The 27,655-nt window shown below is 39.7% G+C and overlaps 3 protein-coding genes across 3 annotated transcripts; all 3 read right to left on the bottom strand.

The window, feature by feature from the left end:
• Window positions 1-722: 722 nt before the first annotated feature.
• LOC108511558 lies at window positions 723-1,672 on the bottom strand. The gene has a single exon (XM_017844574.2). The coding sequence runs from the start codon at window positions 1,489-1,491 to the stop codon at window positions 1,048-1,050; it is 444 nt and encodes a 147-aa protein (XP_017700063.1). The 5' UTR covers window positions 1,492-1,672; the 3' UTR covers window positions 723-1,047.
• Window positions 1,673-9,263: 7,591 nt separating this feature from the next.
• LOC103714381 (probable protein phosphatase 2C 73) lies at window positions 9,264-13,237 on the bottom strand. The gene is made up of 5 exons (XM_008801600.4): window positions 12,685-13,237; window positions 11,310-11,672; window positions 11,103-11,220; window positions 10,723-10,946; window positions 9,264-10,119 (listed from the first exon to the last, which is right to left on the bottom strand). The coding sequence occupies exons 1-5, from the start codon at window positions 12,904-12,906 to the stop codon at window positions 9,673-9,675; spliced, it is 1,374 nt and encodes a 457-aa protein (XP_008799822.2). The 5' UTR covers window positions 12,907-13,237; the 3' UTR covers window positions 9,264-9,672.
• Window positions 13,238-22,662: 9,425 nt separating this feature from the next.
• Window positions 22,663-25,821, bottom strand: LOC108511557 (WRKY transcription factor WRKY24-like). Its single transcript, XM_039124927.1, has 5 exons — window positions 25,332-25,821; window positions 24,492-24,680; window positions 23,761-24,347; window positions 23,509-23,670; window positions 22,663-23,313 (listed from the first exon to the last, which is right to left on the bottom strand). The coding sequence occupies exons 1-5, from the start codon at window positions 25,650-25,652 to the stop codon at window positions 22,869-22,871; spliced, it is 1,704 nt and encodes a 567-aa protein (XP_038980855.1). The 5' UTR covers window positions 25,653-25,821; the 3' UTR covers window positions 22,663-22,868.
• Between the last annotated feature and the right edge of the window lie 1,834 nt (window positions 25,822-27,655).

Here is a 27,655-nt window from a genome sequence, read left to right as displayed (position 1 = left end):
CACATCCATAGCCAAAGTCCAATTTGTCCAAGTGACATAAATCTCTTGCATCAAATCAGCTTCAAACTTCAAAATTCATGCATTTCATTCTTTCACTAAAAAATCAATGTATAACTATCATATATATTTCCAAGAAAGAAGAGACTACAACTCAAGATATATATTTTTTTGTTGTTGTTGAATACATTAGTTTCATATATTTGAATTCATTATTTGCTTGCTAGATGAGTATGCACCAATAAAATGTTTCCTTCCATTGTTTTGAAAATAATTTCTCAAAACACATACTATCACAAATTAAATTGATTCTAACCTATGTGACAATAGTAAGGAAATTTTTATATTTTCTAGAATGACTCAACTCAGAATATATTGAACTTGAAGTTTGATGTAATTCTGGTCAAATTCCTATATTGCTGACATGGTCAGATTTGATGTCATATAATCCAAGGTTTGAAAGATAAGGTAAAAAATAAGGTACAAATTATTAAAAACATCAACTTTTTTCTCAACTTTTTGTTTCAATAGCACAATGGTGAAACGAAGATATAAAGTCAAAAGTTTTGCTTGATGCTAGAGAGAGCTAGAAATAAATGGATGAAGAAAAAGGATTCGGGGGGAGTTGCACACCTCAACGTCTTACTAGAACCAAAAATATCTGAATTCCAAAAAAGAAAATAATTCTTAAAAACAGGATTAATATATAAATATGGACATTAAGATCGACCTGCATACGAAAGAAAACGCTTTCATTTCTTTATACAACTTGGTGGGTATTAAAGTACCAATCCCCATATGATTACAAACGGTTTATTGCACTTTCTTCTAGTGCGTCAATCTAAGCCCTCTTCTCCAAGAAATGATCGATCTTCATAAAATACACAAGGTCCCACAACTTCCACTCATTTCCATGAAGTGGGAGGAGGAAAAAAAAAGAGAGATCACATCCGTGCAATCCCAACTTAGAGACCAGCAAATAATGTCAATCCGTGGAATCCGGCTCTCCAAGGTACCCCCCTGATGTGAGATTCCGGCCTCTCGGGATCTTCATGGGTCTTCTGATATGCTCGCGAGGTGCGGCCGCCATACGCCAACACGACCGCTCCTCCTCCGACGGTGGCCGGACTTCTTTTCGGAAGGAACCTCCTTTAGGAAGTAGTCCTGATCTGATACTTCAAACATGGCCGTGCTTCTCTGGGGATGCTTCCTCTTCTTCTTCTTCTTCTTTTCTGTAAGCGATGACTCCGGAATAAGGAAATAAATGTGACCTCGCTTAAGGTCGGAGCCAGGCGACACGATCAAGATCTTATGGTTGACTCCTTGCAAGCACGGTTTGGTTATTATGTGGTCGGGGTTGGCTGCCAGGATTTCCCCGGCGGGGACTGGACGGCTGTACTCCTCGACTTGGCCGTTCAAATGGACGATCCGAACGACGTCGAGGGCGCCGCACGGGAGGACGCAAGCCAAGCAACATCGAAGGCTGTTGCCCATTTTCTCCTATCTACTTCCTTTTTCTTTCTCTCCTCCTCCTCCTCCTCCTCTCTTCTTCTTCTTCTTCTTCTTCTTCTTCTTCTGGTGGGGTTGCCATGGTTATAAATAGAAGCCATCACTTCAATTTGAATAAACTAGCATGAAAAGCCATGTTGCACCGCGACAAAAAAGGTCTCCTTATTCTAGGGGGTGGGTTTCATTTGGACTTGCTCAATACCATTTTAAAAGCTGAGAAAGTTTGTTCCCAACCTCATCCAACTACTTCAAAAAAAAAAAAAAAAGATGAGCAGCACCTCTCCATCATGTTCTCTGGGGCCTATAGAGTTTTATAAAATTTTGCTACATCTTGATAGCCTGTACTTTTTTTTTTCACGTTCACAGGGTGGCAGCCTGCAATGCAGGTACGGAAGAGGCTCATCTACTCTGCCACGTACCATCACTGACTCAACTGGAATGGTTTACATGTTCCCAGAATACGCGTAGCAGTGGATGACACTAATCTCCTCATTAAGCACAATAATGCTCCAAGGAAGGTCGGCCATTTCAAATGCTTGGCTGTGTAATGTTGCAGGGAATCATATCTCAAAGACGTCTTTAATTATGCAACCTTTATTAATTTTCAGATTAGTTTTTCGGTGAAAGTTTTACTAAATAATTGATTTATCATAGCATGAATTGCCCATTTCCTCTCATAAACCCATCAGTCTAAAATATCTATTGCAGCTGGATTTTGTTTAATATATCCTGCACCAAATTAATATGGATACAAACAGGCTCAGTTTTAAATTGGCATTAAATTAATAAGAACCTATAAGTGCATGCAATCATAATTAAGAATATGAAACAGTAACAACCTTCATATTAGTGCCTAGTGAATTCTGAGGAGCCATCATCTTTATTAGCTATTTCTCCAACATGGTGCATAATATTATTAATTTTGTTGTGCATATAATCTTCATTTGCTTACAGATCATTGAGTATCTAGCAAAAGTTTTCCAATGATATTGTTGTGGTGTTTCTAAACATGCCTCCTTAATTCTAGGCCATGGTGTTTGATCGTTCTCATCTAAAGTTGCAAATATGCCTGCGTAGTGGGTGGCCTTCAGGCTGAGTGCACACCGTCGGAGCCGCCCAAATCTCTCATGGAGATGCGCTCGGGGGGACACAGCATGCACCAAGCCTCACTGATTCCGGGACTGTTGCCGGCCTCATCACCATGATAGAGTAACCTTTTTGGACACCACTCTATGGTATAGGCTTAGGCTAAGGAACAAAATTTATCAACCGATTGGACGATAAAAGTGATGATGCTCGGAAAAAAATGTTGATTTTTTTCCTGACATGCCCTGTTGGTCATCCGGCTAGGCTTTAACAATCAAATATGATTGTTTATTGTAATATCTGTGAACAGCGACGGTTAACCTAACCGTGGATTGGATGTCCAAGATTTACCAAAACAATTGTTATTAGCCACCATTTCGAATATGGTAAATAGCACCGCTATTTGATTTGTATAATATTAGTCTACAGATGACTGCAACAAGACTTACACATAGCTTTGTAGAGATATTATTTGAATAGCATAATTTTTATATAAATACTTAAAATTTATTTAGAGAATAATTAAATACGTGCGAGCACGAATACTCATAATGGCCACTATAGCAAAAAAAAAATGCCACATAATAATTATTTAATCATTTTCTAAGGGAAACAATCATTATTTAATTACTGGTTATACCATCTATTTAGAGATGGGCACTGGGCCGGGCCGTGGGCGGCCCGGCACGGCACGGCACGAAGCGGGCCGTGCCTGGCACGGCCCGCCAGCTACAGTGCCGGGCCGTGCCTGGCACGGCCCCTTTGATAGGGCCGTGCTGGGCTAGAGGTTCCTGGCCAGCGGGCCGTGCCAGGCACGGCCCGCTTCGGGCCTGGGCCGGCACGGCCCGGTCTAGGCCCGCGGGCCAAGCACGGCACGGCCCGCGGGCCAGCACGGCACGGCCCATAAGGGCCTGGGCCGGGCTGGCACGCGAGCCTGGCACGGTCCGAGCCTGGGCCCGGCTCGGCCCGATAAATTTTTTTTAATAAATTAATAAATATTGAACACTAAGAAATCTTGATTTATGAATATAAAGCCACCTTAATGGTGGGGGGTTTGGCATAGACCCCTACCAGTTTATTAATTTAAATCAAAATGGTACATGAAGGGAGGTTTGGACCTTGGTCTGACCTCTAGATTCTAGAATACAATAAGAAACTAAGAAAGGGCCGAGGTTTGGACCTTGGTCTGACCTCCAGAATACAATAAAAATGTACAATTATAAAAAATTAAGAAATCTTACTAATCATCAGTGATTCAGTGAATCAGTATTCACTCTTCAGTCTTCAGTCTTCAGTCTTCAGTAGTGTTTGTATCATCATCATCAGAGGATGTTGTATTATGTCCACCTTTATCTTGAAGTCTTGCCTCAGCATCCAGCCAATCCTTGAAGCAGAGAAGCATCTCCACCGTTTCGCCCGTCATCCTACTTCTCTTTTCGTCAAGAACACGCCGACCTGCACTAAAAGCGGATTCCGATGCTACCGTGGACATCGGCACAGCTAAAATATCGCGTGCAATTGCAGACATAACAGGATATTGATTTCTAACACTCTTCCACCAAGATAATACATCTAGATTCTCTATTTGATTTTCATCATATGCAGACTGAAGATCATTTCGTAAATAAAATTCTAGTTCACTACTTAAAGATGAAGAAGATGAAGAGGAACTTGAAGCATGTGTGTGTCTTCTCTGTGCAATGAATGAAAAAATAGATGACGAACGAGAACTACTAGAAGGAGGAATAGAGGTTTGTATTTGTGTTCTAGATCCACGAATTTTTTCATCATATATAGCATAAATATCATAAAGAAGTTGTCTTACCTCATCTTTAGCAGATTCAGCATCTTGATTCATATTTTCAGCGTATGCATCAAGTAAAATTAGCACGCCATTTAATTTAACTCTAGGATCAAATACAGCAGCTAAGTTATGCATAGGACATATCCTGTCCCAATACTCATTCTATTTAGATTCCATTAGGTGAATAATAGGCATTAAAACATCATCATATCTATGTTCTGCAAATTTTTGACTAATTATATATGCTTGTTGTAAAAATGAACATGAAGTAGGGTAATAAATACCAGAAAGAACATTGGTAGCATTATAAAAACTAAGCAAAAAATCTTCCAAAATTTTTTCTTTATTCCAATCAGTTTCAGTCAATGTAAATCCTAATCCACGATCATTAATATATGCACTTAATAAATTTTTATATAGGTATGCATCATGTATCATGCTATATGTGGAGTTCCAACGAGTAATTACATCAAGTTTAAATTTTTTAAAACGTTTACCATTATTTATGCATAATTCCTTAAATTCTTGAAGTCTTGATCTAGAAGCATGAATAAAAGAAACTGCATTTCTAATTTTTGAAATCACATCTTGAATCATGCCCATGCCAGCTTGAACAGAAAGATTTAAGATATGACATGCACATCTAATATGCAGTAAATTTCCATCTAATATGGGATGCAATGAGTCTTTTAATAATACAACAGCAGAATTATTATTAGATGCATTATCAAAAGTAATAGACATAATTTTATCATTAATATTATATGAACATGCAGTTTGATAAATTATATTTGAAATTTGTTGCCCAGAATGTGGAAAATCAAAAGCACGAAAAGCAAGAATACGTTTATTTAATTGCCAATCATTATCAATATAATGAGCAGTAATGGCAATAAAACAATTACTACCTACAGATGCTGACCAAATATCAGAAGTTAATGAAATTTTTACATTTAAAGTAGAAAGTGTTTCAATTAAATTTTGTTTCATTGCTAAAAAATTGGTCATAGCTACTCTTCTAAATGTACGCCTACTAGTTCTTTTGTAAGCAGGTTGTAGGTTTAATTGAACATATTCTTCAAAATTAAAAGATTCACATAAACTAAAAGGTAATTCATCCTTAACTATCCATTTTACAAGTGCTTTTCTTTGATTTTCATGATTATATGCAAAATTACCTACAAGTAATCCCCCTTGTATATTAAGGCTACTTTGAGTTTGAGCATGAGAATCATGCATCCTATGACTCTCTTGATGTCTTTTTAAATGTCCTGTTCCCCCACTACTACTACAACTATAAAGTTTGGCACATTTTTTACATTTAGCTTTCCAGACTCCCTCAACTATAACTCTATCAAATTCATTCCATACAGTACTAGTCCTCTTACGAGAAGAGGTTTGACCTTCACTCGGTTCACCAGTTCTAGAGGAACTAGGAACAGGGGGTTGGGGATTAGTTTCTTCTCCCTCAGAAACAGGAATGCCAAACTGACTTTCCTCAAAAGATGACATATCTATGATTAATTCAAAAAATAAAAACTAACCGCAAGGAGGAATTGAGTAGAGGGTCGGAGGGCAGAGGCAGAGCCGAGATTCCGAGCTTCCTCTTGTGCTCTCAACAGAAGCGACCTTCTCTTCTCAACAGGAACCTCCTCTTGTGTAGCACTTGAACAAACTAAAAATTAAATTGCTAGAAGAGCACTGTAGAGGAGAGAAATAATAGCAGTAGAGAAGGAGAGAATGAGAGGTTTGGTGTGGTGAGAATGAGGGAGGAATGGGCTATTTATAGAAGCCCAAAATTTTTTTTTTCCCAAAATACCCCTCCATTCAGCCGTTATTGGACTGTTGGGAGGGGTAAAATCGACTTTTTCCCGAAAATAGCCGTTGGAAACGGCTCCCCCTCTATTGGTGGAGCCGTTACGGGCCGTGCCAGGCACGGCCCGTTTAGAGACGTTGCGAGCCGTGCCTGGCACGGCCCGTTTGCGCCCGTTACGGGCCGTGCCTGGCACGGCCCGGCCCACCAATAGAGGGGCCGGGGGCCGGGCCGGGCTGGCCTTCCGTGCCTCACGGGCCGTGCCAGGCACGGCCCGCTTAGAATTTGGGCCCGGGGGGCCTGGGCCGGGCCGGCCCGGCACGGCCCGTTGCCCAACTCTACATCTATTTAACGCTGTGGTCCTTCAAAATCATTATAAATATTTATAATGGCCTTTTCTTTTTGAAAACCGTCCTCCATGTAGATTGGGTGGCTAATAAATCAAGTTTGTCACTATAAAACATGATTAAGATTAAAGAACCCATCACATTATCCCTAAAATACCCTCAGGACGCATAAGAAAAACAGGTGGACAGGATGGAGGGCAGCTTGGGAATGGAGCCGGCCGACGGTGGGAGCGTACGGGCATTGGTGCTTACGTGCGAGAAGCTTCGTGGCTCGCAAGTCTCGGGCACCGACCACCGTGGGATCCGCGGAGGACCCCGTCCTATCGGACGGCGAGCGCGAGGCGGTCCCACGGCGGCGGAACCGCTGGATCTGCAAGGCTGTCAAGGCGCAAGAAGACAAGGGGTGGGGGGCCCTAAGATGGTAATAATAATAAGAGGGTTGCCTTTTGGGCAAAAGGTTTCGTAAGGACTCGTATACGGCCAGTCCTCTCCTAATTGACTTGGTGTCCGCTTTTGTTTTTCTTGTGCGACCTCTTGCCGGCTTAGTTTTATATATCGTGACATAATGTTGCATGCTAGCCTGGTATTGGCTTAAATTAATTGGTTTCCAAACTGAACACTATGAATGGCTGTCGCAGTGCCAACCAGCAACAAAGTACTGTTGATGGCAGGGGCTATATTGATGGTAATATTGCGTTATTAGCTTTTATTTATTTATTTTTTTTTGATTGGAGGGGAGGCCTACCACCCAAATTTTGTTATGGTAGAGAAATGTACATGCTTGGGTATACACGTGTTGTATGAATCATCCGGCCTAGCAGAAAAAAAAAAAAAAGAGAAATGTATACAAGTATAGATATGTACAAAGGAAGAAGGGAAAAAAGGGAAAAAAAAGGCTTGGTATACTTGACTAAAGAGAGGATCAAAGGACATCAACATTGAAACAAACGGGTGTTTCACTTGAGATAGTGATCCTTCTGTATCAATCGTTATTCAGGATGGTGGGTAGGTCGTTGATTCTTGGCCATATGCAGGAGATGCTTGGGAGGTTAGCCAGTCTACAAAGCACCGACAAATCATTATCCATGGAGATCGACGATATGTAGGAGGAGATGGATGAACCTCTATTTAAGAAATTATGCAACCCAAATTATGCAAGCATGGAACTCACAATTATAAATAGAATTGTGTACCTCGTTTGTTTTATTATCAATGAAAGAAAAAAGGACTTAAACCCTATTTTTACAATTCTTCTATATTCTTTTAATTTTCTTTCGAGAGATTCGAGTTGAGTGGAATGAGAAAAATCTTTTTTCTTCCCGATAATATATATTTGAGGGAATCGGAAAGAATATATAAAAAGAATAAATGTGCCCGATTCTTCGAACATTGGCCGGTTGTCACCTTTTGTAGATGTTCTCATCCAACCAATACTATACTGGGATCTTAACATGGGAATTTTTGGATACAAGATCTTCACATGAGAATTTGGGCATCGCATTGGGCCCTGCTAACCTTCTGCCAACCAGGGTGTCAAAGGAACTGAACATTTCGAGCTCAGCTTGGGCAGTGACTTGAAAAAAACTTGAATCAAGCTCAATTTGAAGCTAAACAAACCAAGCTTGAATTTTATATCGAGCTTATATCAAGCTTAAACTAAGTTTCTTTTAATCTTGAGTCAATTTTAGATCAATTTAGGATTATCAAGCCAATCAAATAGGTTCATACTTGAGTTGATTTAAAGTTAAGCTTGAATTGAGCTCAAAATAATAATAAGTAAATCAAGTGTGATCTTGGAGTCAAGCTAAAAATTAATATCAAGCCAAGCTTGATCAAGCTTGTCTCGTTACACCGCTATAGCCAACACTAGAGAGTGTGTTGCCGCATAGAGACCAAATTATGTGGGTTAGCGACTTGGATCCCTGAGGCCGAAAGCCAAACTGCCCTAGTGAGTGTGTGACCGTGTGGTAAGGAAATAGACATTTATTGTACAAACAAAGAAGTGGTATTGACCAGAAATTGGAAAATTTATGAAATTGGACCTGGATTAACCAAATTGTAAGACCTGTATTAAGGAATGGGGAGACTCATTTTGTCTGCACGTATGCGTCCTACATTAGTCATGAAGAGTACCCCTACGTTAGTCATGAAGAGAACCCGCAAGAGCACCATTTAAAGGCTATGATGGATGTGAACCTTGGGTGCAGAGGCCACAACAGCAATCCTGGAGTACCTGATGAAGAACTTCCCTATGTAATCAAGCTGTCTCTTTTAGTAAAGTTATCTTATTATCACTCAAAATTGAAGTATGCTCTTCTACATGTAACTCCAAGTTGAAAGAATTCCTATAATGAAACGGTTTAGTATTTCATATGAATCTGCTTCTCTATAAGTCAACATGTTTCTTCGTCATTATTTACCTCCTCTCTGAAGGGCTCTCCAAGTGCTATTATTCTTCATCTAATTAAAGGTCCGAAATCCTTATTGATCAGAGAAAGTGAGATGAGAGTTGATGATTAGCTAGAATTTCCTACACCCAATGGGATATCTTCACTCATCTACTTGGTATGTTTCACAAAGCTTGATAAATGCAGCAAAGACTATAGCAAATAAATCAAATTCTTCGAGCACGAGCAAGTTTAACTGATAAAGCATCCAAGCCCTTTGCCTCCCTTCACCTGAACGAATAAAACCAGATTCACCAAGATAATTCCAATAGAAGGCTGTTTATATTCATTAATACCTCCCTACACTGCAGTTGTTCTGATTTTATTGCTGATAAGAAGCAGAGCACACTGTGAAAGAATCAAAATGATCTCAGTGATATAAATGAAGAAAAATGGAAGGTATTATTGCTCATCAACTTGGTTCCTTTTGTTGTTTTTCATATTTAGTAGAGTAGATCTTTTCAAGAAAAATCCAGCAGCGTAGATCATGGGAACATCTTGTCCTGTTGAGCATATGTTAGGTGCACAGGACCATGCCAGTTTGGTGATTGTGTTTGCCTGGGCAATGGTTTGGATTCACCTTCAAGTACATGTTCCTTTTTGAGAGGATATCTTCAAGCACATATCTACTCTAATTAAAATTGGTTTGCATCAATTGAAGGGTAACAACTATATCTTGGGTGAAGCTGGCATTTCATTCTCTTCTACTTTGACCGATCTCTTACGCCAGCTCAGTACACCGGTAAGCCGAGGAAGCTTCAACAATGAGTTCACCCTGCTGACACCCTCAAGAGCACTCCACTCTTTCTTTGAGCCTGCAGTACTCTCATCATCCAAATCGGAGACTTCCCCACTTCTTGCTGTTTTGAAGCTTTCGGAGAACGATAATCCAAGAGATTTTCCACTGCTCCTGTGAACCTCCATGGTTGCCATGGTTGATGTGGGAAGCAGATTCAAGAACAGGCATATAACGGCACAATCATCAACTTTAGAGGTAGGGTGTTTGGATCTCCAAGCTCGGATTGCTCGGTCTACTAATATCTTAGCAGCATCAGATCGTTGACTAACCGATGACACTATCTTAACAACTTCCTTGTTTGATAGGACATCCCATACCTACAAAAACCCGTAATGCTTGCATTAGATGAATTAACTTGCAAAACATACATCTCCTCCACTCTTCAAGTTGTTTATCCTTCATGTTGTGAACAAAGGGAAAATCATAGATAGCAAGATTTAAATTGAATGTTCTATGAGAAAATAAATAAAAAAACAAATAAAGTTGAGTAAATAGAAGTTGAATAGAAAGTAGAAGAAGAGGCATCATATGGATTCCATGACATTTACAAACATTAGCTCATCTGAGGAGACCATGGTAACAAACTCTAATTCCAGTCCAGACCGTGGTCACCAAGTTATTGGTATTAAAACTTAGAAAAGTTTATAATGAAAGAACGATTGCAAGAATTAGAAACTGACTCTATAGTATGTCAACATCTGAAAGCTCAAAATCTACATGGACAGAAACAGCATAGTATGTCCACTACTAAGTATAGTTGGGCCATGTAAGTCATATAGAATAATCACTTATTCTCATCAACTATGGAATGATCGAGAATAAAATCTTCTGGAAAAAATTCTGAGAGTAATTTTGTAGTATTATTGCTTAAAAATAATTAGCTCGCAATCTATACATAGGTTTTCATGACATCTGCTTACCCCATCTGATGCGAGAACCACAAACTCATCCTTTTCAGATAGCTTCCGATAAGAAACCAGTGGGGTGGAGATAAGCCCAAAATCCTTCAGGCAAAAATCTCCAAAAGCTCTTGCCATCGCGAGGCCCGGAGAATCCTCATTGGGCAACCATAATCTATGCACATCTGGTTCTTCTTTGAGAGCGAAAACTCTTCCCTTGCAACTTTTAATCCTTTCAGCCTCACCTATCTCACACCCAATGACGAAGAAAAAAGAATACATATTAGCTGACACCACTGCCCGGTATCGTCTCCATATTAAAAGAAAAAAATCGCTTGTCTAAACTAGATGACACTTGAAACTATATAAATTAAAGATTGAATTAGAATATGAGAACTCACTTGGAACATTTGGTTTTAGATCAACTGAGAGTTGGACAGGTACAGGTTGGTTTTTATCATCTCTGGTACAAAGAACGGCCCGAGAATCTCCTAAATTGGCGATCATCAAGTGTTCCCTCTAGAAGAGGAAAAAAGTGACAAATTGTTAGAATTTAAATCATAATCAGTTAAAAAATATTTTTTTTTCTTTACAAGACATAGATATACCTGTTTAACTATGGATACTGCTGTGGTTCCACTACAAAAGCAATCAATGCCAGCTTGTTGGCTGAGCTCTTTATCCATTTTATCAAAGGCCTTAACAAAGATGGCCTTCCATGAGGAGAAACATTGTTGGGAATCATCACTAGCATCATGGAAGTGATCTGAGTCGTCGCTGTCATCCCCATTAACATTGTTTTGATTCAGATTTCTCTCATTGTTGTCCTGTTCAAAGGACTGTGATGACTTCAATTCTGAAGAGAGTTTTGATGGCAGGGCATCACGAACACGGCCGGCAACCTTGTGACCGAAGGGGCCATGTCCATCAAAGACACCACAAAAGATTGTATCCTTCTCACCCACAAAATCCTGTGGATCTTAATGCTATAAATATGAGAACGGGTTTGAATAGCATAAAGAAGAAACAGCTCAAGTAAATGAGAAAAATATAATTCATTCTCAAGGAAATTGTAGAGGAAAAAAACACTAATTCCATATTTCATTTCTTATTTCTTAAAGAAAAATAGAAAAAAAAGCACAGAAAATTGTAATTCCCTCTATAGCAAGAAGAAACAAAAAAAATTACAAATGCGATATTGCTTAGGAGAAATGACATAATTTTTTTTCTGGAAAGAACTAACGAACTATGATCATCATTATTATTATTTGTCCGTGAGAAGAAGATGGGCAAACCTATTAGTTTAATAAACCATGAAATTGGTTGAAAATTTTTGAAAGGAATCAAAAGAAATGACCATCAAACTCTTTAAAGGACAACTTCAGGAAAAATTGTGAATGTTTATTATTGTTATTATTATTATTATTATTCTTTTTGTTGTTGTTGTTACATTTAACTTCTTCTCATGCGTTCTTCCGTCTTATTAAATCATTTTATGATACTCGATCCAAGGAATCTGGCTAGGTCTCTGAAAAGCTAAAAATCTATCAAACGTCTAAAAGTTATCGAATGATTCAGAACAAAAAAAAAAAAAACACAGAATTTCCACCAACAGAGAGCCGAGAAGTAGATTCTCGTTTCTTTTTACCTTCCCATGAATGAAACAGGGTGGATCTTGCCACCATTTTGCTCAAAACAAAAAGAGAATGGAAGAACTCAGAATTGATGAAAAGTCATTAAAATTCAATCCTCAAAAACAAAAGTTGTTAATAACCATTCACCATCATGAATTAAAACTACGAAACTGAAAATTAAACAATGAGAACAAACGAGCATCCAAATACACGAACCTAAAAGAGAAAAGATGTTCAAAACTATGGACAAAACACATGACAAAACCTATAATCGCTGTTTCCTCAAAATCTCTCAGAGTCAGAGCCCTCTCCTACTTTTGATCTTAATTTTCTTCGTTTTGAGCCTTACCTCCCACATGGTCATTGCGTCTTGGTTGACACCCTTCCATCCTTGTTGCGTGTACATAGATGCAAAGGTGCACGACCCTTTCAACCTCACACGTGTGCCATCCTCCTCCTCCCTCTCCTCCTCCTCCTCCTCCTCCTCCTCCCCATCATAAAATTCTTCCTCCTCGTGTTTGGGTCGAAGTCCTCCCGCCCCGACCTCCCCTTTGCTGCAACACCCTCCCATCTTCCTCCAAATCAGACCCAATCCCACCTTGGCTCCGGCCAGGAGTCAGACCACCTTAGAGGATCTCAGAAAGGCTAGAGAGGGAGGGAGGAGGAATAAATGGCGACATAAATGTGAGTTTGAGATTCATTGCGCCTGGGAACAGCATTTACTGTCGTGCGTCCTTGGTTTGCAGGTCATGAACATGAGCTTTGTTTCAACTCATTAATGTTTCCTTTTTTTTTCTTTTCAATCCGTTATTTTTTTTTTTCTTTTCGGGGTTTCTTTTGCTTGCTGGTTGGCTTGCCACATCAACGATGGAACGGAGCCTTCGATAGAGGTTTATCCAACAAAAACAATTAAAAAAAAATTAGCTGTTTGGCCATGTACAGGTTGAGAGAGAGGGAGAGAGCTAGTTCCAATTATAACAACGCCAAATGCCAATAGAGAAGGAGGTTTTAGAAGAAAAACCATTTCAAGGCGTGACGTTTATGACAAAATGAAGCATTACATGGATATTAAATGGCATGTCAGAATCAATAGCATCAGCAGGTCCGCTACCATTAGAAAGCGTTATAAATGAGAAAAACTGCAAGTTAGTTTACGTAATATAAACTGCAAGTTAGGTTACGTAATAATATTATATAGTTTTTATAAACTGCAAAATTTTATGCATGATTTAGATATCAACGATCCAACTGGATGAATTCCGGCAATTTTCCATTTTTTTTTTCCTTCTATTCGTAGGTCGGATTTACTATTTCGATCCGACCTTCCGGCACGAACATTAAATAAATTGATTAACCACCGTTCATTGCTTCAACTAACTCATCCAGCTCATCCAGTTTCTTCGGATCGAACCTCGGCGAGTTTGACATATTCAATTTTAGCGGCGACACACAACTACCATTTTACCAGATCAAAAGGAGAGATCAATGCAACTTATGAACTATTATTATTCATCATGATAAATTAGTTAATTATGAAATTACCAAGTTAATAATCATAATTCTGGCAAACTTTTCATATATAATCTACAAGTTTTTTTTTTTTAACAAGTAAAAGCTAAGTTTTTTACTTGAAACCATTTTTTACCACCAGGCAGTAACTATGCAAGTTTCTTCTTGGGTCAGAATCCTAAAATAAGCAGCTTAAAAATAATTACATTTCATAATTTTATGGTGCTGCTTCCGAGTGCCACTCTCTTGTGATAGTAAGTGATTGATGCGGCGTATAATGATCACGGTGATGACAAATGTACCTTGCTTCTTTTTTTTTTTAAATATAAAGGGAGGCAAAAAGGAGCAACCCGCTTTATTAAAGATTAATCATATTTATAACAAAGATGAGAACCAGAGATGAGTTACGTTGCCAAAAGAGAAAAGAAACTGATGCGAAAAAAAGAAGTTAATTGACTCTAAACCAAGCGTCTGATAATCAGGATAGAAAATATTGATGCTTATAAGAAAAAACAGTGGTGGAAAAGAATTTCATCCAAACCAACAAGTGGGAGCATTCATTGTCTGAAAGTTTCAAGCAATTTCACAAAGATTTTCAGGCCAACACTTTTCTGCTATACTAGCCGCTTTTGAATATGAAGAGCTCTGTTTTGCTGATCTTAAAAGACTAAGCTATTGTACCCTTTTCCACCATAATCAATTCTTTGTTTCTCAATCCTCTCCATATTCAAAGCATGTAGAATAGGAAAGCATTTACCCAGATTTCAGTTATGTTGGATATGTAACTATCGCACTTTGAGAGTTTTTAGAAGCCACAAGTAGCCATCAACCAAAACTGCTACAAAATTACCTTTTGTTAAATATTTAACAGTTAAATAGATAATTTCAAAAGTTTTTGGGAAAACAAAAATAGAAATCAGAGCTATATTTAAGAATTATTTTCTCCGGTCCGGGCAACTAGTTTCCACCCACATACAGACCTAAGAAACCTCCAAGCGATCAATATTAGTGCTGCAAAAAATCTTTGATTTACTTTATAATCTAGCATGCTCCATTGATATAGAACTCAAGATTTACTGGACTCTATCCAAAATTCGCCATCTCGGTACCGTATCTGTACCGATGTCAGACTAACACAATATCGATAAGGTACGAAATTTTTTTGGTGTACCGAATATTGTTATGCCATCTGTACTGGATACCGGTACTGAACTGGTACAGTACGATACACTTCATATTATCTGGTTCGTGCTAGTATGGCATACCTTGACTCTTTCTATTATGTGTTAGACTGCATTGAAAGCACTCTCCTGCAGACTGGCTATCTATTGGAGATAATCTTGTAGCTAGTTAGAAAGAAGTTATTGTTAATTTTTTTCCAATAAAAAAACATTAAACAACTGAAAAGCATTATGCAATCATAATGAAAACTTGCCAAATATTTCAAGTTGAGAATAACATGGCTCATCTTGTTAAAGTCATAATAGTTTAAGACTGTAAATATAAGATCAGAGGAGCAATCTTTCCAAATACTGACAAATTATCAACTCAACATTTTATTGAAAGCCCTGCAGATTTTTGCTCTTGGCTATCCAGTGCACTCACCATTATCATTAATTTCTAATACAAGAAGCAGTTAAAATGGGCAAACAGAGGAGAGACCTGGAGTGAAACAACAAAGATTGTAATCTGATGAAACAATAGTCTGGATAATGAATTGAAGAAACTGAACTTCTTAACTGTTGAAGAAAAAAATATATTCCTCAGCTACGGCAAGAAAGAGTAAACAAATGCAAGCAAAGAAATTATCAAAAATAAAGCTACTTGTCTCGGTAGTGGATCCATATCGATACTATCCTATTACAATATTGGTATGCAATATGATACGGTAAGTTCAGTATATCAAGCATCAGTACCGGTATGCTACGGTATATTTAGTATGGTTCTAACAGGTACCGTAAACCTTGATCAAAAAATAAACAAAATCAACAGTGAAAAAATTACATTACTGCCGGTTTGTGTATTCTGTCGCTATCGCCACCACTGATGAGCAAGATTCCCACTCTCCCTGAGCGTAGTGAACAGCTTCAGGCACTACCGTAACTGTGCTTATACTTGGGCGATCTCTCTCCGGACAGCACCTCTACCACCGATTATAATGGCACTCCAGAAGGACCTCGTCAACCAAACAGATAGCCCCTGTTTCGAACTTGCTTGACAAAAGATCAAACTCTGTTCCCTCCGCAGCCATCTTCATCACCACAAAGCCCCTCTCTGGCGACAACGTACCCTTCAACCACAGCAAAATTAAGTCCACCTATCTCCCCCTGATCTCGGTATAAATCAAGGTGAACGGCTCCGGACCAAGCAGAAAAGTTATTCGACACCTGCTAATGAAGAAGAACAGTACCTCAAATCAGATGACTCCAGCTGTAGCTGAGAAGCAATTCAACACATACTGACAACAACTGATTATTTTGGCAACCTAGGGCTATGGGAGCACTGCAGTCGGCACAATCAATGCTGAACGCCGTCTACGCGGAATGATGCCAATGTGGTAAGTCTGGCCAGAGAATTCTGCAAAATTTTTTTATTACTGCTTCTTTGTAGAATCCGTTGTTATTACTGTAAGAAAATATAAAAGATATGAATAAATTTATCTTATTCTATTTTAGAATAAATGGTGATTTCAACATAAGACACTGAGTTAAAAAAAAAATTAGCCTATATTCAAGAGAGTATAAAAATGTCGGTCTAAACTTTTGGGGCAAACGGTAATTTCAACCATCACTGCTACTGATGGGCAAGAATCCCACTCTCCCTGAGCGAAGTGAACAGCTTCAGGCACTGCCCGTAACTGTGCTTATACTTGGGCCGTGAATTTTGCGGGATTGGATCATTTCACGGCTGGAGAAGAGATCAAGAAGCGAATGGAGGTCGCCGGCGGAGGTCGTGTGGACCACCAAGAACCCTTCGGGGTTCAGCATCCGCGCGATCTCTGACGCGAGACCAGCCTGCCGCCACGCCCCATCGACGCGGCCGGCGGCAGCGAAGACGAAGTCGAAGGTGCCGTCATTTAACAGTCGTCGTCGGAGGTCATCGCCCCCGGCGGCCACCAGAGGTGGCGCCGGCTCCTCGGCGACACCGAATGAGTCGGGGACGCCGACTTGCTGCAGGGCGATGATCTCGTGGCCGGCAGGGGACCCAACGGAGAGGGTCTTGGAGGTCGGGGAGAGGAAGCCCTCCACAATGAGGTCGTGGAACACGACGGGGTGGAACTCCACGCCCTTCCGCCCCCACTCCGGGCCTGGGTCCGGCACCGGCCAGTCTCCAGCGGAGGAGGCATCGGTGGAGGAGGAGGAGAGGAGGCAGAAGCCGCCGGCGACCGCGTCGCAGCAACCTTGACCCCGAGTCAGAATAAACCCAATGCTGTTAGGTTAGTTGCCCATCCGTCACATCTCCGTAACTCCTTTCCCGTAAGCACGCATCTATAACTCCTTCAATTCTTCCTCCTCCTCTTCTTCCTCTTGACGAACCCCACAGCCATCGATTCTTCCTCAGCTTCGCGACGAAAGTCTGCAGCCATCTTCTTCCAAACCAATCAAATTCCTGGACGAGCATGGCATCTGCGGCGGACGGAGACAGCGCAAGATCTCCCACATCAACAGCACCCATGGAACCCCCACCGGGAAACCATGCGGCGATCGACATCGACGACTCTCTCGAGAAAGCCGTGGTCACGCCGGTTGACCGCCGGAGGAGAAGGGAAGACTCGATGGAGAAGAGCAGTCTGGTATTGAGGGCGCTGGGCTGGCTCTTCTCCCTACTCTCTCTCATCCTCATGGGTTCCAACAACCAACGTCACTGCCTAGGCTTCATTAATCCATACTATGACTTCAGGTGATTGCACTCCTTCATTACGGTTGATAATAATCGGAAAAGATGAGAGCTTTTTAACATGATTGCCTTCAAATGCGGTTTTGTTAACAAAATTTATTGTGATCTACGTACAGGTACTGTTTCGTTGTGATTATCCCCGCCTTTTTGTATTCTATGGTTCAAGTTGTTCTTCAAGTCCACCGTTTGAGCAGGGGGAAGGATCTGGGACGGACGTCACGGATCATCGGCTTTGCCGCAGACCAGGTTGGTAAATTTTTGTCAATTGGACATAAACTACAATTTGAAATTAAAGATGGGAACAATAGCATGCATTTTGGCTCTGTGAAGTGGTGATTTGTGCTAATTGATACATCAGCTAAAAAATCAGGACTCTGTGATTTGTAGACAAATTTCGATACAATGGAAATGGAATTCTGCTAACTAGTGTATAACCTTGCAATTTTGGTTAAAAAGATGTGGTAGGAATATATTTTGGATATAGTTCTTTCAGCATGATTATAAGCTAAAGTTTCCTCGAAGCTATCTTTTTTGAGGAAACATTGGCTCACATGAAATTACAATTTTAAGCAATTCATTACTTCTAATTGAGTATTTCATGCAAAATACTGTATTTGGTCGACTAACAGGATCTTTCAACTCTATTTTCCACTCTACATGGAATTTAGAGCCAATAAATTCTAATATTATTACAAAATAAATATTTTTTGAGGTTTAATGTCCCTTTGTTTTTGAGCCTGCCCTCACTATTTTCAATATTAGACATTTGAAACTTGATTTATATATATGAGTACTTGATATGTTCCAAGTTTGGTTTGGGATTTAACATTTGGTGAGCATAAATTACCACTATGGTTATCAAAACTTCCTTCAAGACATTTTACTTTTACAAATTATCATTTTTATCTTCCACTTATCTACATCATATGGTAAAAATATTTTCTGTTGAGAGGATCTCTTTAAGTGGCGATGTGCTATTTGATTCAAAAATTTTATTCTTATTTGATGTTTAATCGACTATTACTGTTTTTTTTTAAATTCTTTCAGAGACAGCATATGTTATCTATTGTAACGTTCACTGCACCATTCAGTCACCAAACTTTATGTTTAACAAGCTGATAAAAAAGGTACTTTAAAAATTATTTTCTTTTTCTTTTGCAACTTGAAGCAAATTAAAATTGAAAAGTTATGCTTACCAACCCATTTCTCCATGTATTTACTAATTAGTGTCAATTAAGTCTAACCTATTGGTAGGACTAGCTACAATAAAATGTATATGAAATTACATTTTTACTTCATTTAGATATTGGAGAAAGAAAAATCTAAAAGGTTTTTTATTTTTTTAGGTTTTTGCATATCTATTATTGTCGGGATTATCTATGACAATACGCGAAGGAGCACATAATTTGTCCACAAATATAATTAGAGCCTCCATCAACATGGCCTTCTTTGCATTTTTGTCCTTCGCTCTCTCTGCTTTGGCATCTGGATATAGGCTTTATGCCAAAATTTGTATATAATCATATTCGCTTGTTCTTCATTTTTCATTTCTCCCTTTTGTTTTTACTTTTGCTTGAACGAACATCTTTTATTTCTTCCATATGAGCACAAGTTCGCAAATGTGACAAGGCATATGGCAGTTGTTTATCTGGAATTTGTTATTTAATATGGACTTGTGAACCCGTTGTTAACTTTTAAACAAACTTCGTGCTCATACTCCGGACTTCCAATAAAAGATAATCCACCATCAGCAGTGCAACGCGTGGGATATAGCTGAGCAATGAATGCAAGGATAGTGGCATGGTTTGCAGGATTCACCTCTCTCTCTCTCTCTTCTTTCCTTATGTGTTTAGAGACCCCATTTTTTTTTTTTCAAGATCGACCACTGTACATATTTATATTAGTAAATAAATAAAAACCTTGGCTATATACCCTATAGTTAATCTTCAAAAAAAAAAAAAAAAGAATGAAACTGGCAAAAGGGTGGAGAAGCCCTCTTGAGAGGTTGCATTATATACTGAAAGCCCTTCATAGACTCAAGATTACAAGAGCCAAGCTTCTCTCGGCAAAGAAGAAGAAATGTGCCACTGGCAAGCCTCCTGTACCCCTGTCAGACGCCGAGCCGAGTTTTAGCAACGAGGTCCACCGGCACGCTTTCTCGGAGAGTCTCCAGTCTGAGGTTGCCAAGCTTCACTTGCTCTTGAAATCTGTTGACCCAGACAAGTTGGTGGAATGGGCGAGGCTTTCTGGGGTGAAGATATTGGATTCTGATGAAGTTGAGAAGATTGTTCAAATCATCCATTGCATGGAGGAGAGCAGAGCCTCTTTAAGCTCAGTTTAATCGTCTACTGTATCCTGGATGAAGTTGTTACGGATATTATAAGTTGGAAGTTATTATGATGGTCCCAGTTTGTTTGTACCTAGTAGAAGAATCCCTCCTGTACCTGTGGGGGTGGATATGAGTCTTTCTACGTATGTTGCTCGCACTCGTTCTGGTTTTCAGTCATTATGCTTCCTATGTTTATTTGGATATCAATGTTGTCTTGGCCCTTCAAGTATGACTATTATTAGTTGGAACGTCTGTGGTCTTGGGGAGCCAGTGAAAAAGAGAATAGTTAGAGACTGTTTGATATCGAATGATTGTTGGATAGCAGGCCTACAGCAATCCAAATTAGTACACCCAACCCCAGGTGTGCTTCAGTCATTATCGAATGATTTTTGGAGACATCCTCTTTCTTTCCGACAGTTGTATCAGAAAAAGTTGGACTTGGCTGGACTCAACCATGCAATTCCCTACAATTTTTTGGCCCATCAGTCTAATCCACAGCTGCATCACAATTATATCCAAGGTTCTAGTGAACAGGATTCAACCTTTTCTTGATAGACTTATCGATCCTGCTCAGCCTGCCTTCATCAAAGGGAGATCTATTATGGATAATTTCCTCTGTGCAAATGAAATATTGCATAATTCAAGAAAGTGCAAGACAGAGAAGGAGCGGTTTACAAACTGGACTTCATGAAGGATTTTGATCGAATCAACCCTAGATATCTTCTCAAAGTCCTCACTATGGAAAAATTCCCACGCTTATTTATCAGTTGGGTTGAAAATATTCTTCTCACAAGCAAAATTGCTGTAAATATTAATAGCGAGCTGGGGGATTGGATTTTCTGCAGGAGGGGATTGAGACAGGTGATCCACTCTCTCCCTTCCTTTTCATTCTTGCAGTAGACACCTTATATAGAATGCTTAATGATGCTGCTTCGACAAGGATTTATGAAGGACTGGGGAACCCATGGATTGCTGGTGGCACAAAGATCATGCAATATGCGGATGACACCTTGATTTTTCTTAAAGCGGAGGCAAAGTACTGTGCAGTCCTCAAAGTGATCCTCTTATATATGTTTCGAGCTAGTCTCTAGGCTATCCATTAACAGCCACAAGAGCTCGGTTTCTTCCCTTGGGCACAGGTCAAACTTTGGAGGTGTGTGCTTATGGATTGAATTTTCCGCTGATCTCGCCTCCCCTAAAATACCTTGGCCTCCCACTCAGGGGTGGTAGACCTTCAAAATCTGACTGGATGGTCCTCTTACAAAGAATGGAAAACAAGCTGGCTACGTAGAAAAGCAATTTGTAATCATATGAAATCAAAAGGAGACTCTAAATGCTTTTACGTGGATCCGCTTTCACATGTTTGGAAGACTACATATCTTGTTTAAACAAGAAACAACAATGGGAATTTGGAATTAAGTGATTGCCGAAGCTTCTTTTGAGGTCACTAAGATGTTGGAAATTTAAACCCAATTTAATTGGTTTCTTCGACTTTTTAGTCTATGGCATTTTATGTAATTTTCTGGTTTCTTAGTGTACTTAATGGTCTCTTTGTAGGTCCTACTTTATATTAAAAAAAGAAGAAAAATTAGCCCATGGGTTTTATGGTATGAGGGTGTCTTTTGAGTTTCTCTTTGAAAAATAAAAAGAGAGTGGTGAGAGCTTGATAGAAGAAACTCCTTGAGCAGATTTTGTGTTAAAAGAAAGAAGATTACAAGAAGAAAAAACATCTTCCTAGTTGCTGATTTTCTCCATATTTGTAAGTTATATTTCAGTTTTTAATGGTTGAAATGAAGGATTTTATAGTGGTTTTGAGCCTATTTTGTGCCTCATTGTTCAGCTCTATTTTTCATTGTTATTTGAAAAGATTTGCATGTTATTAGCATCTATTTTGCTCCAACATAAGATAGGATGAGTTGATTTGACTGTATTTGTGAGGGAAGAAAGGCTTGCAAAGTTGGAGCAGTTCTTATTGCCCAAAGTTGTTGAATATTTCAACGATCCTTTTGATTTTATATTGAAGAACATGCCTTCATAGATGCAAATAACTGGTGCTATCACACAATGTCACTGTAAATGCTAGAAAATCGTTAATCCCAAGTTTGTACGTACGCAAGGCAATTTTATACGAAGTCAAGCAACGCCACTTGTAATATATACAAAATTTCCTTAACACTTGGCAATAAACTAATCAAGCTTGTCCTAGAGGTTCCTTCAAATAAAGTGCGCCGTCATTGTAAGTATTTTTTTTCTCCCCGCTCCTTATTGAAGGCTTGATATAAACAAGCTACTATTCAAGCTATAGTATGTCAAACCATTTTTACAAGCGAGTGCACGGATACGCAATGACAAGCGCACGCGAGAGAGAGAGAGAGAGAGAGAAAGATTGGGTACTAATTCACTGCCACAAGGCATCAAGTTATATAATTTTTATGTGCATGTGCAAATGGCGCCCCTAGCTTTTGGGTTGTGATTTGGGTGCATTAAAGTTTTACCGTTATTCACATATCTGATAGATTCTGTGAAAATTTCCTTTCTTAAACCTTTCACAAGATCCTGTGGTACAACATGAATATTGGACTTGCTCAAATCTATTAGTTCCTCTTTCTTTCCCTCCTTGATGCTATTCATTCAGGAGTAAGAGAGGCCTGGTTTGGGCCTCAAAACAAATGAAAAAATGAGATTAGATCTTCTATACCACTTTGACTCCATTTACACCCAAAAAGCCTATAAAATGTATGATGAGAATCCTAACTAGTAGAACCAACTGCGTTTATTGCTTTTCCCTCCTATAAATCTCAGCATAGATATGACTCGAAAAGCAAGTCATCCCTTGGCTCTTCCTTTGTTTTCGAGAACACACCCTCCATGTGTCTCTGGTGCTGCTGATTCATGTAAGAATTCATCGAGTTATCAAATCCAGAGAATCCAATATTGCTCCCTGCTGGGGTCTGCAGCATCTCGAGTGTAAATGGAGCATGGCTCACAGAAGCACTTGTTCTGTCACTAAAAAGAGAATTAGCAGCGATTCGATTAGGATGATTCACCATTGCTGAGGGTTTAATAGCCGTGGTGAAGTTGTTGCTGTCTGTTGAAGGCCTACTGACTCCGCTTCCACGAGCGGCGGGAACGTCGTGGTTGTGCTTGCCTTCGTAGGTCGTGATCACTGCCCTGAGATCATGGGATGCCCTCTCCACATGCTTCCTCACCGGGCAACCCACTGTGGTGCATTTGTAGTAGCTCCTATAGGTAGCATGGAACCGATATTAGTCACCGATTCTAATGAAGAGGATTTACATCATGCACTAGACGTTATATTTTCCCTATACATGAAGCAAGTAACCAAAGAGCTCAAGAAAAAAAAAGATATATAGACCTGCTAATTAAACTCAGTTATACTAATTTGTGTACCATGAACATGCTTATAATAATTCGTACCTTGGATTCGGATTCCCCTTCACCACCTTCTGCCCATATTTTCTCCACCGATACCCATCGTCAAGGATATCGATATCACTTGTGGTTTGAACCACCACTCTCGGCTCCCGAACTGTCCTATTGCCCACGGCTGAAATTCCCTCATTCTCGCCTTCTTTCTTCCTGGAAAACAAAGGAAGACATTATTTCACTTCGCTCCCCCTTCACAATACTACTCTTCTTAAAGTCTGATTAACAAAAGAAAATGCTTACCATCGCTTAGCATCCGGTTCGCCTTCATCGAACTCATCAGCACCTGATTTACTAATATCAAGTTCGTCATCACCAAAAGATGCTGAAGAATTTTCCGGTGTCGGAACGGAGTCAATCAGTATGCCTGATTGTGCCTTGAAAGAATGATCGGCTGCTTCAGCAGCACCCGAAGCCTGAACTGCTTGAGAGGAAGCCGAGTTCCTTCTGGTGGCCTGAGGCTTTGGGTGGTTGTGGGAACCCCGGTACACAATCTCCGTAATCTGTCCATCTAACGACCTCTCTACCTTCTTCTTTGTCGGGCAATTCGGGAAAGTGCACTTGTAGTAGCTGCGAGGGTTCTCGCTTCCTTTCACCTGCTTCTGCCCATACTTTCTCCAGTTGTAGCCGTCATCTGACCTCCTCTGCGCTCTTAGGGTTTGAGCAGCTTGACCAGAATGACTCACGTTAGATTGGTAGCCGCCATTGTTAACTTGGATATTCGCTTGTGAGGTTGGAATTCCAGAAGAACTCGTTTGGCTGGGAGCGACGAATTCAGATTTAGTGTAGGCATTGTTGCTGTGTTGTTGGTAACTGAATGATTGTTGATCCTACATCAGCATAAAGAGAAGCAAGATGTATGCATTAGAATCATATAAGGTCTTATAATATCAAAAATATTTCATGTCAGAGATCAGTAAATGAAAAGAACATACAAGAGCAGTGATTATAAAAGAGGAGACTGGGGCACATACCAAAGAAATGGGCATTGACGAAGGGTAGAGGGATGATGTTTGCATGGTCCCATTACTTGCTTGGGTTTGGAAAAAGAATTCAGAGTAGGCCTCATTTTCCTGTTTGATGCCTTGCTGATAATCAACAGCAGGTCCCCTCCAATTAAAAGTTTGTGTCGCAAAAGTACCGGTTGTTGGAGATTGCAGAATCTATCAAAAGATATTCAACGCAGATTAATTAGTAGAGCATCATTTATGGAATAATTGACAGATACCTAATAGATGTATAAGTCGGTCAACCCATGAATCAGAAAGACTAGACATCTCAACACAACAGTTGGAAGGCACAAATTAAATGATGCTGCAAGAAAAGGGGGCCGAAAGAGGGGCTAGTTGGGGTTGTTCAAGACAAACTACAATTTGTCCCAAAACATGCATGAAATCACGTAGTAACGCTACCAAGAAAAGAAAACCAATCAATCAATCAAGCAATATTGAGGAGTTTGAATTCAAAAGAGATCCTTGTGGATTTAGAGGAACAGATTTTAGCTGTAATAGGAAATCATGAAAACGAACCCCAAAATTTCTCTTATCATCATCACAATAATAAAAGTGGGATGGAAAATAAAATGAAGGTAGGAAGGTCAACAAGACATCTAAACAGACTGAATATTATCATGCAAAAGCTGGACAGCGGAGGAACCAATTGTAGTACCTAAAATTCCATTAAAATAGCTTCATAAAATAGGAAGAGAGGATTATTTTTTCCAAAACGAAATTATAGCATAAGAAGTAACTCGTGAAATATATAATCATAAAAATATGCAGACAAGGAGAGACTGTATTATTTCATCTTCTTACGTTAGAGGAGAGGAGAACAGGAGAGTCTAAGAAATCCGTCGGGCTGAGGCCGGGTGGAATGGCAAAGTAGGAGGATGGAGAGATAGGAGGTGGAGATATAGGCAGTGAAGGAGGAGTTATGGACTTGAACTTCGGACCAGCTGCTCCACTGTTTACCATACTGCCAGAGAACCCCCGGCTGGCCCCGGTCATCGCCCGGTCCTCGCCATCATTATTTCCAGCACCCAGGAGGAGCTCGGAGAAGGAAGTGGACGTCGGGAAGGAGAAGGTGGCTGACTGGGAATTGGCCGAGGTCTCTAAACTCCTCGTGGAGGAAGCCATAGGGAGGAGAGACCAGAAGAAGGGAAGAATTAGAGGAAGAGAGGGAGTTGGAATGGAGTCGGGGAGGAGGAGAGGTGGAATATGGCTGAGAGAAGGGAAGGGGAGGATGGGGATTGGTGATATTGGACTACTGGGTTACGTATTAGGTAAATGGGCAAAGGTGAGCCGGGGGCATCTTCTTAGAAGGAGATAGCGAGGGTGGAAAACTTGACCGTTGAATTGCTGGTCAAAACTCGTGGGTTTGACCGGCGGCCGAGGGCCGTAGTGTCCTGATATCCTTCTTGACCTCCTCCGTGCCGCGGAAATCACAAAAACATCCCTAAATAATTTTGCTCCTATTAATACTAGCTCATGATAATGACTTAGTTTTGTGTCTTTGTTGAAAGTCCAAGGGTTAAAAATAAAAAAAAATAAAAAAAATAACCAATTATAATTGAACCTCTATTCATTAAGCAAAGGGTAAATTGGTCCTGTGAGTTTCGTAAGTCCCAAGTAAAAAAATGTGTTAAATTAATAAAAATAAAATTAGGATGTGTTGCATTTGGAGATTTGACTGAGCTCATTTTCTGTAAATAAGAGATCACGCTCAACCTATATTGTTAAGTCATTAAGTTGAAGAGTCAAAACAAATGTTAGTTTCCTTTGCATGTGAAACAATAGTTGCTATGTGTGAATTCTGAGTAGCTTCCTTGTGGGTAGAATTACTTAGTTCTAATATAGACTTTAGAGCTGCCAAACTTCAAATTGGATGCAAGAAAGAACAAAAAATCATAGAGAAAAATCTGCATGGGAGTTCCAGGGTCTTTCGCCTGCCATCACTATTTAACTTTTGCAATCCAACAACACACGTGGAGGCAATTTATGTCGCACATACATATTCCATGCATACATACATATATACATATAGAGATATATGGATATATATACAAACACATACATACATACAAATATATGCATGTGTGTGTGTATATCTATATACATATATAAACATACACACACACACACATATAATGTGTGGATGTAGCTAAGCGGATCAGGGCAGTAGACACCATGTGTGGGTTCAATTCCCGTCGTTCACTTATCACATTATTTCAAATTTAAAAAAAAATGATTATTTTTTTTTTCTACTTCTTTTTCCAAGTGCAGGATAACTCCAAGAAGTTGTGGGTTTTTAATGTGTTGCCTCCACCATATTTTGCCAGTTTGAGATAAAGTATTTTTTAATGGGTTCAATTCTAAACTAAACCACCATAGAGAAAAAGCCTCACAATTCTTCTATCAATGAGATAAGAAAGTGAATTTCTCCATCCGAAGAATTAGAATTAGTTTTTAATACATACATACATATTCATACATACATACATATATACATATACATACATAAATACATACAGATACATACACATGCATGCATACATATATATAGGTAGGGGGGGGGGGGAGGGGGGTGGCGCGGGAAGAGAGAGAGAAGGTTAAAGAGGCAAAGCTAACAACTTTGATAGATTTTCCATGATGTCTAATTTGCGGCACACATGCCCTTCAATTTGTACATGGCACCATCCCCTCCTATATTCAGTATTCTATATTCTATGGGATATTTGAGACTGGCCCCAAGCAAAAGCTGCCAAACTAACATGAAGCGGGCAAAGTTAACATAGCTAGGAAAATCTCCACACTTGTCTGGATTTGGTTGTCCTTGAGCTTCATTACAATTTTAGGCACTACGGCTTCAGCCTCCAGCCAGCTGCTTTTTGGTGGCCACCCATGTCGCTGGAAAGGCCGGCTACCAAATTGTTTCGACTTTACGCGGCAAGATTGCTTCACAGTTGTCCTAATGCAGTCGTTAAAAAAACAGCCGTTTGTCTAACCGACATGCGAGGATGCAGCCGTGGCAGGCTCCAGTTGCCAATGTGGTCACGAGATATCATCTCCTACACCCACACACTGTACCAGTTCAGCCAGCAAATAATATTCAACCAATTAATAAATATTCTGGCTATCTT

The sequence above is a fragment of the Phoenix dactylifera genome, chromosome 3 (assembly GCF_009389715.1).
Source record: "Phoenix dactylifera cultivar Barhee BC4 chromosome 3, palm_55x_up_171113_PBpolish2nd_filt_p, whole genome shotgun sequence".
NCBI lineage: Eukaryota > Viridiplantae > Streptophyta > Magnoliopsida > Arecales > Arecaceae > Phoenix > Phoenix dactylifera.
Note: the sequence above shows the minus strand (reverse complement) of the source record. Positions and strands in the feature narration are given on the sequence as shown.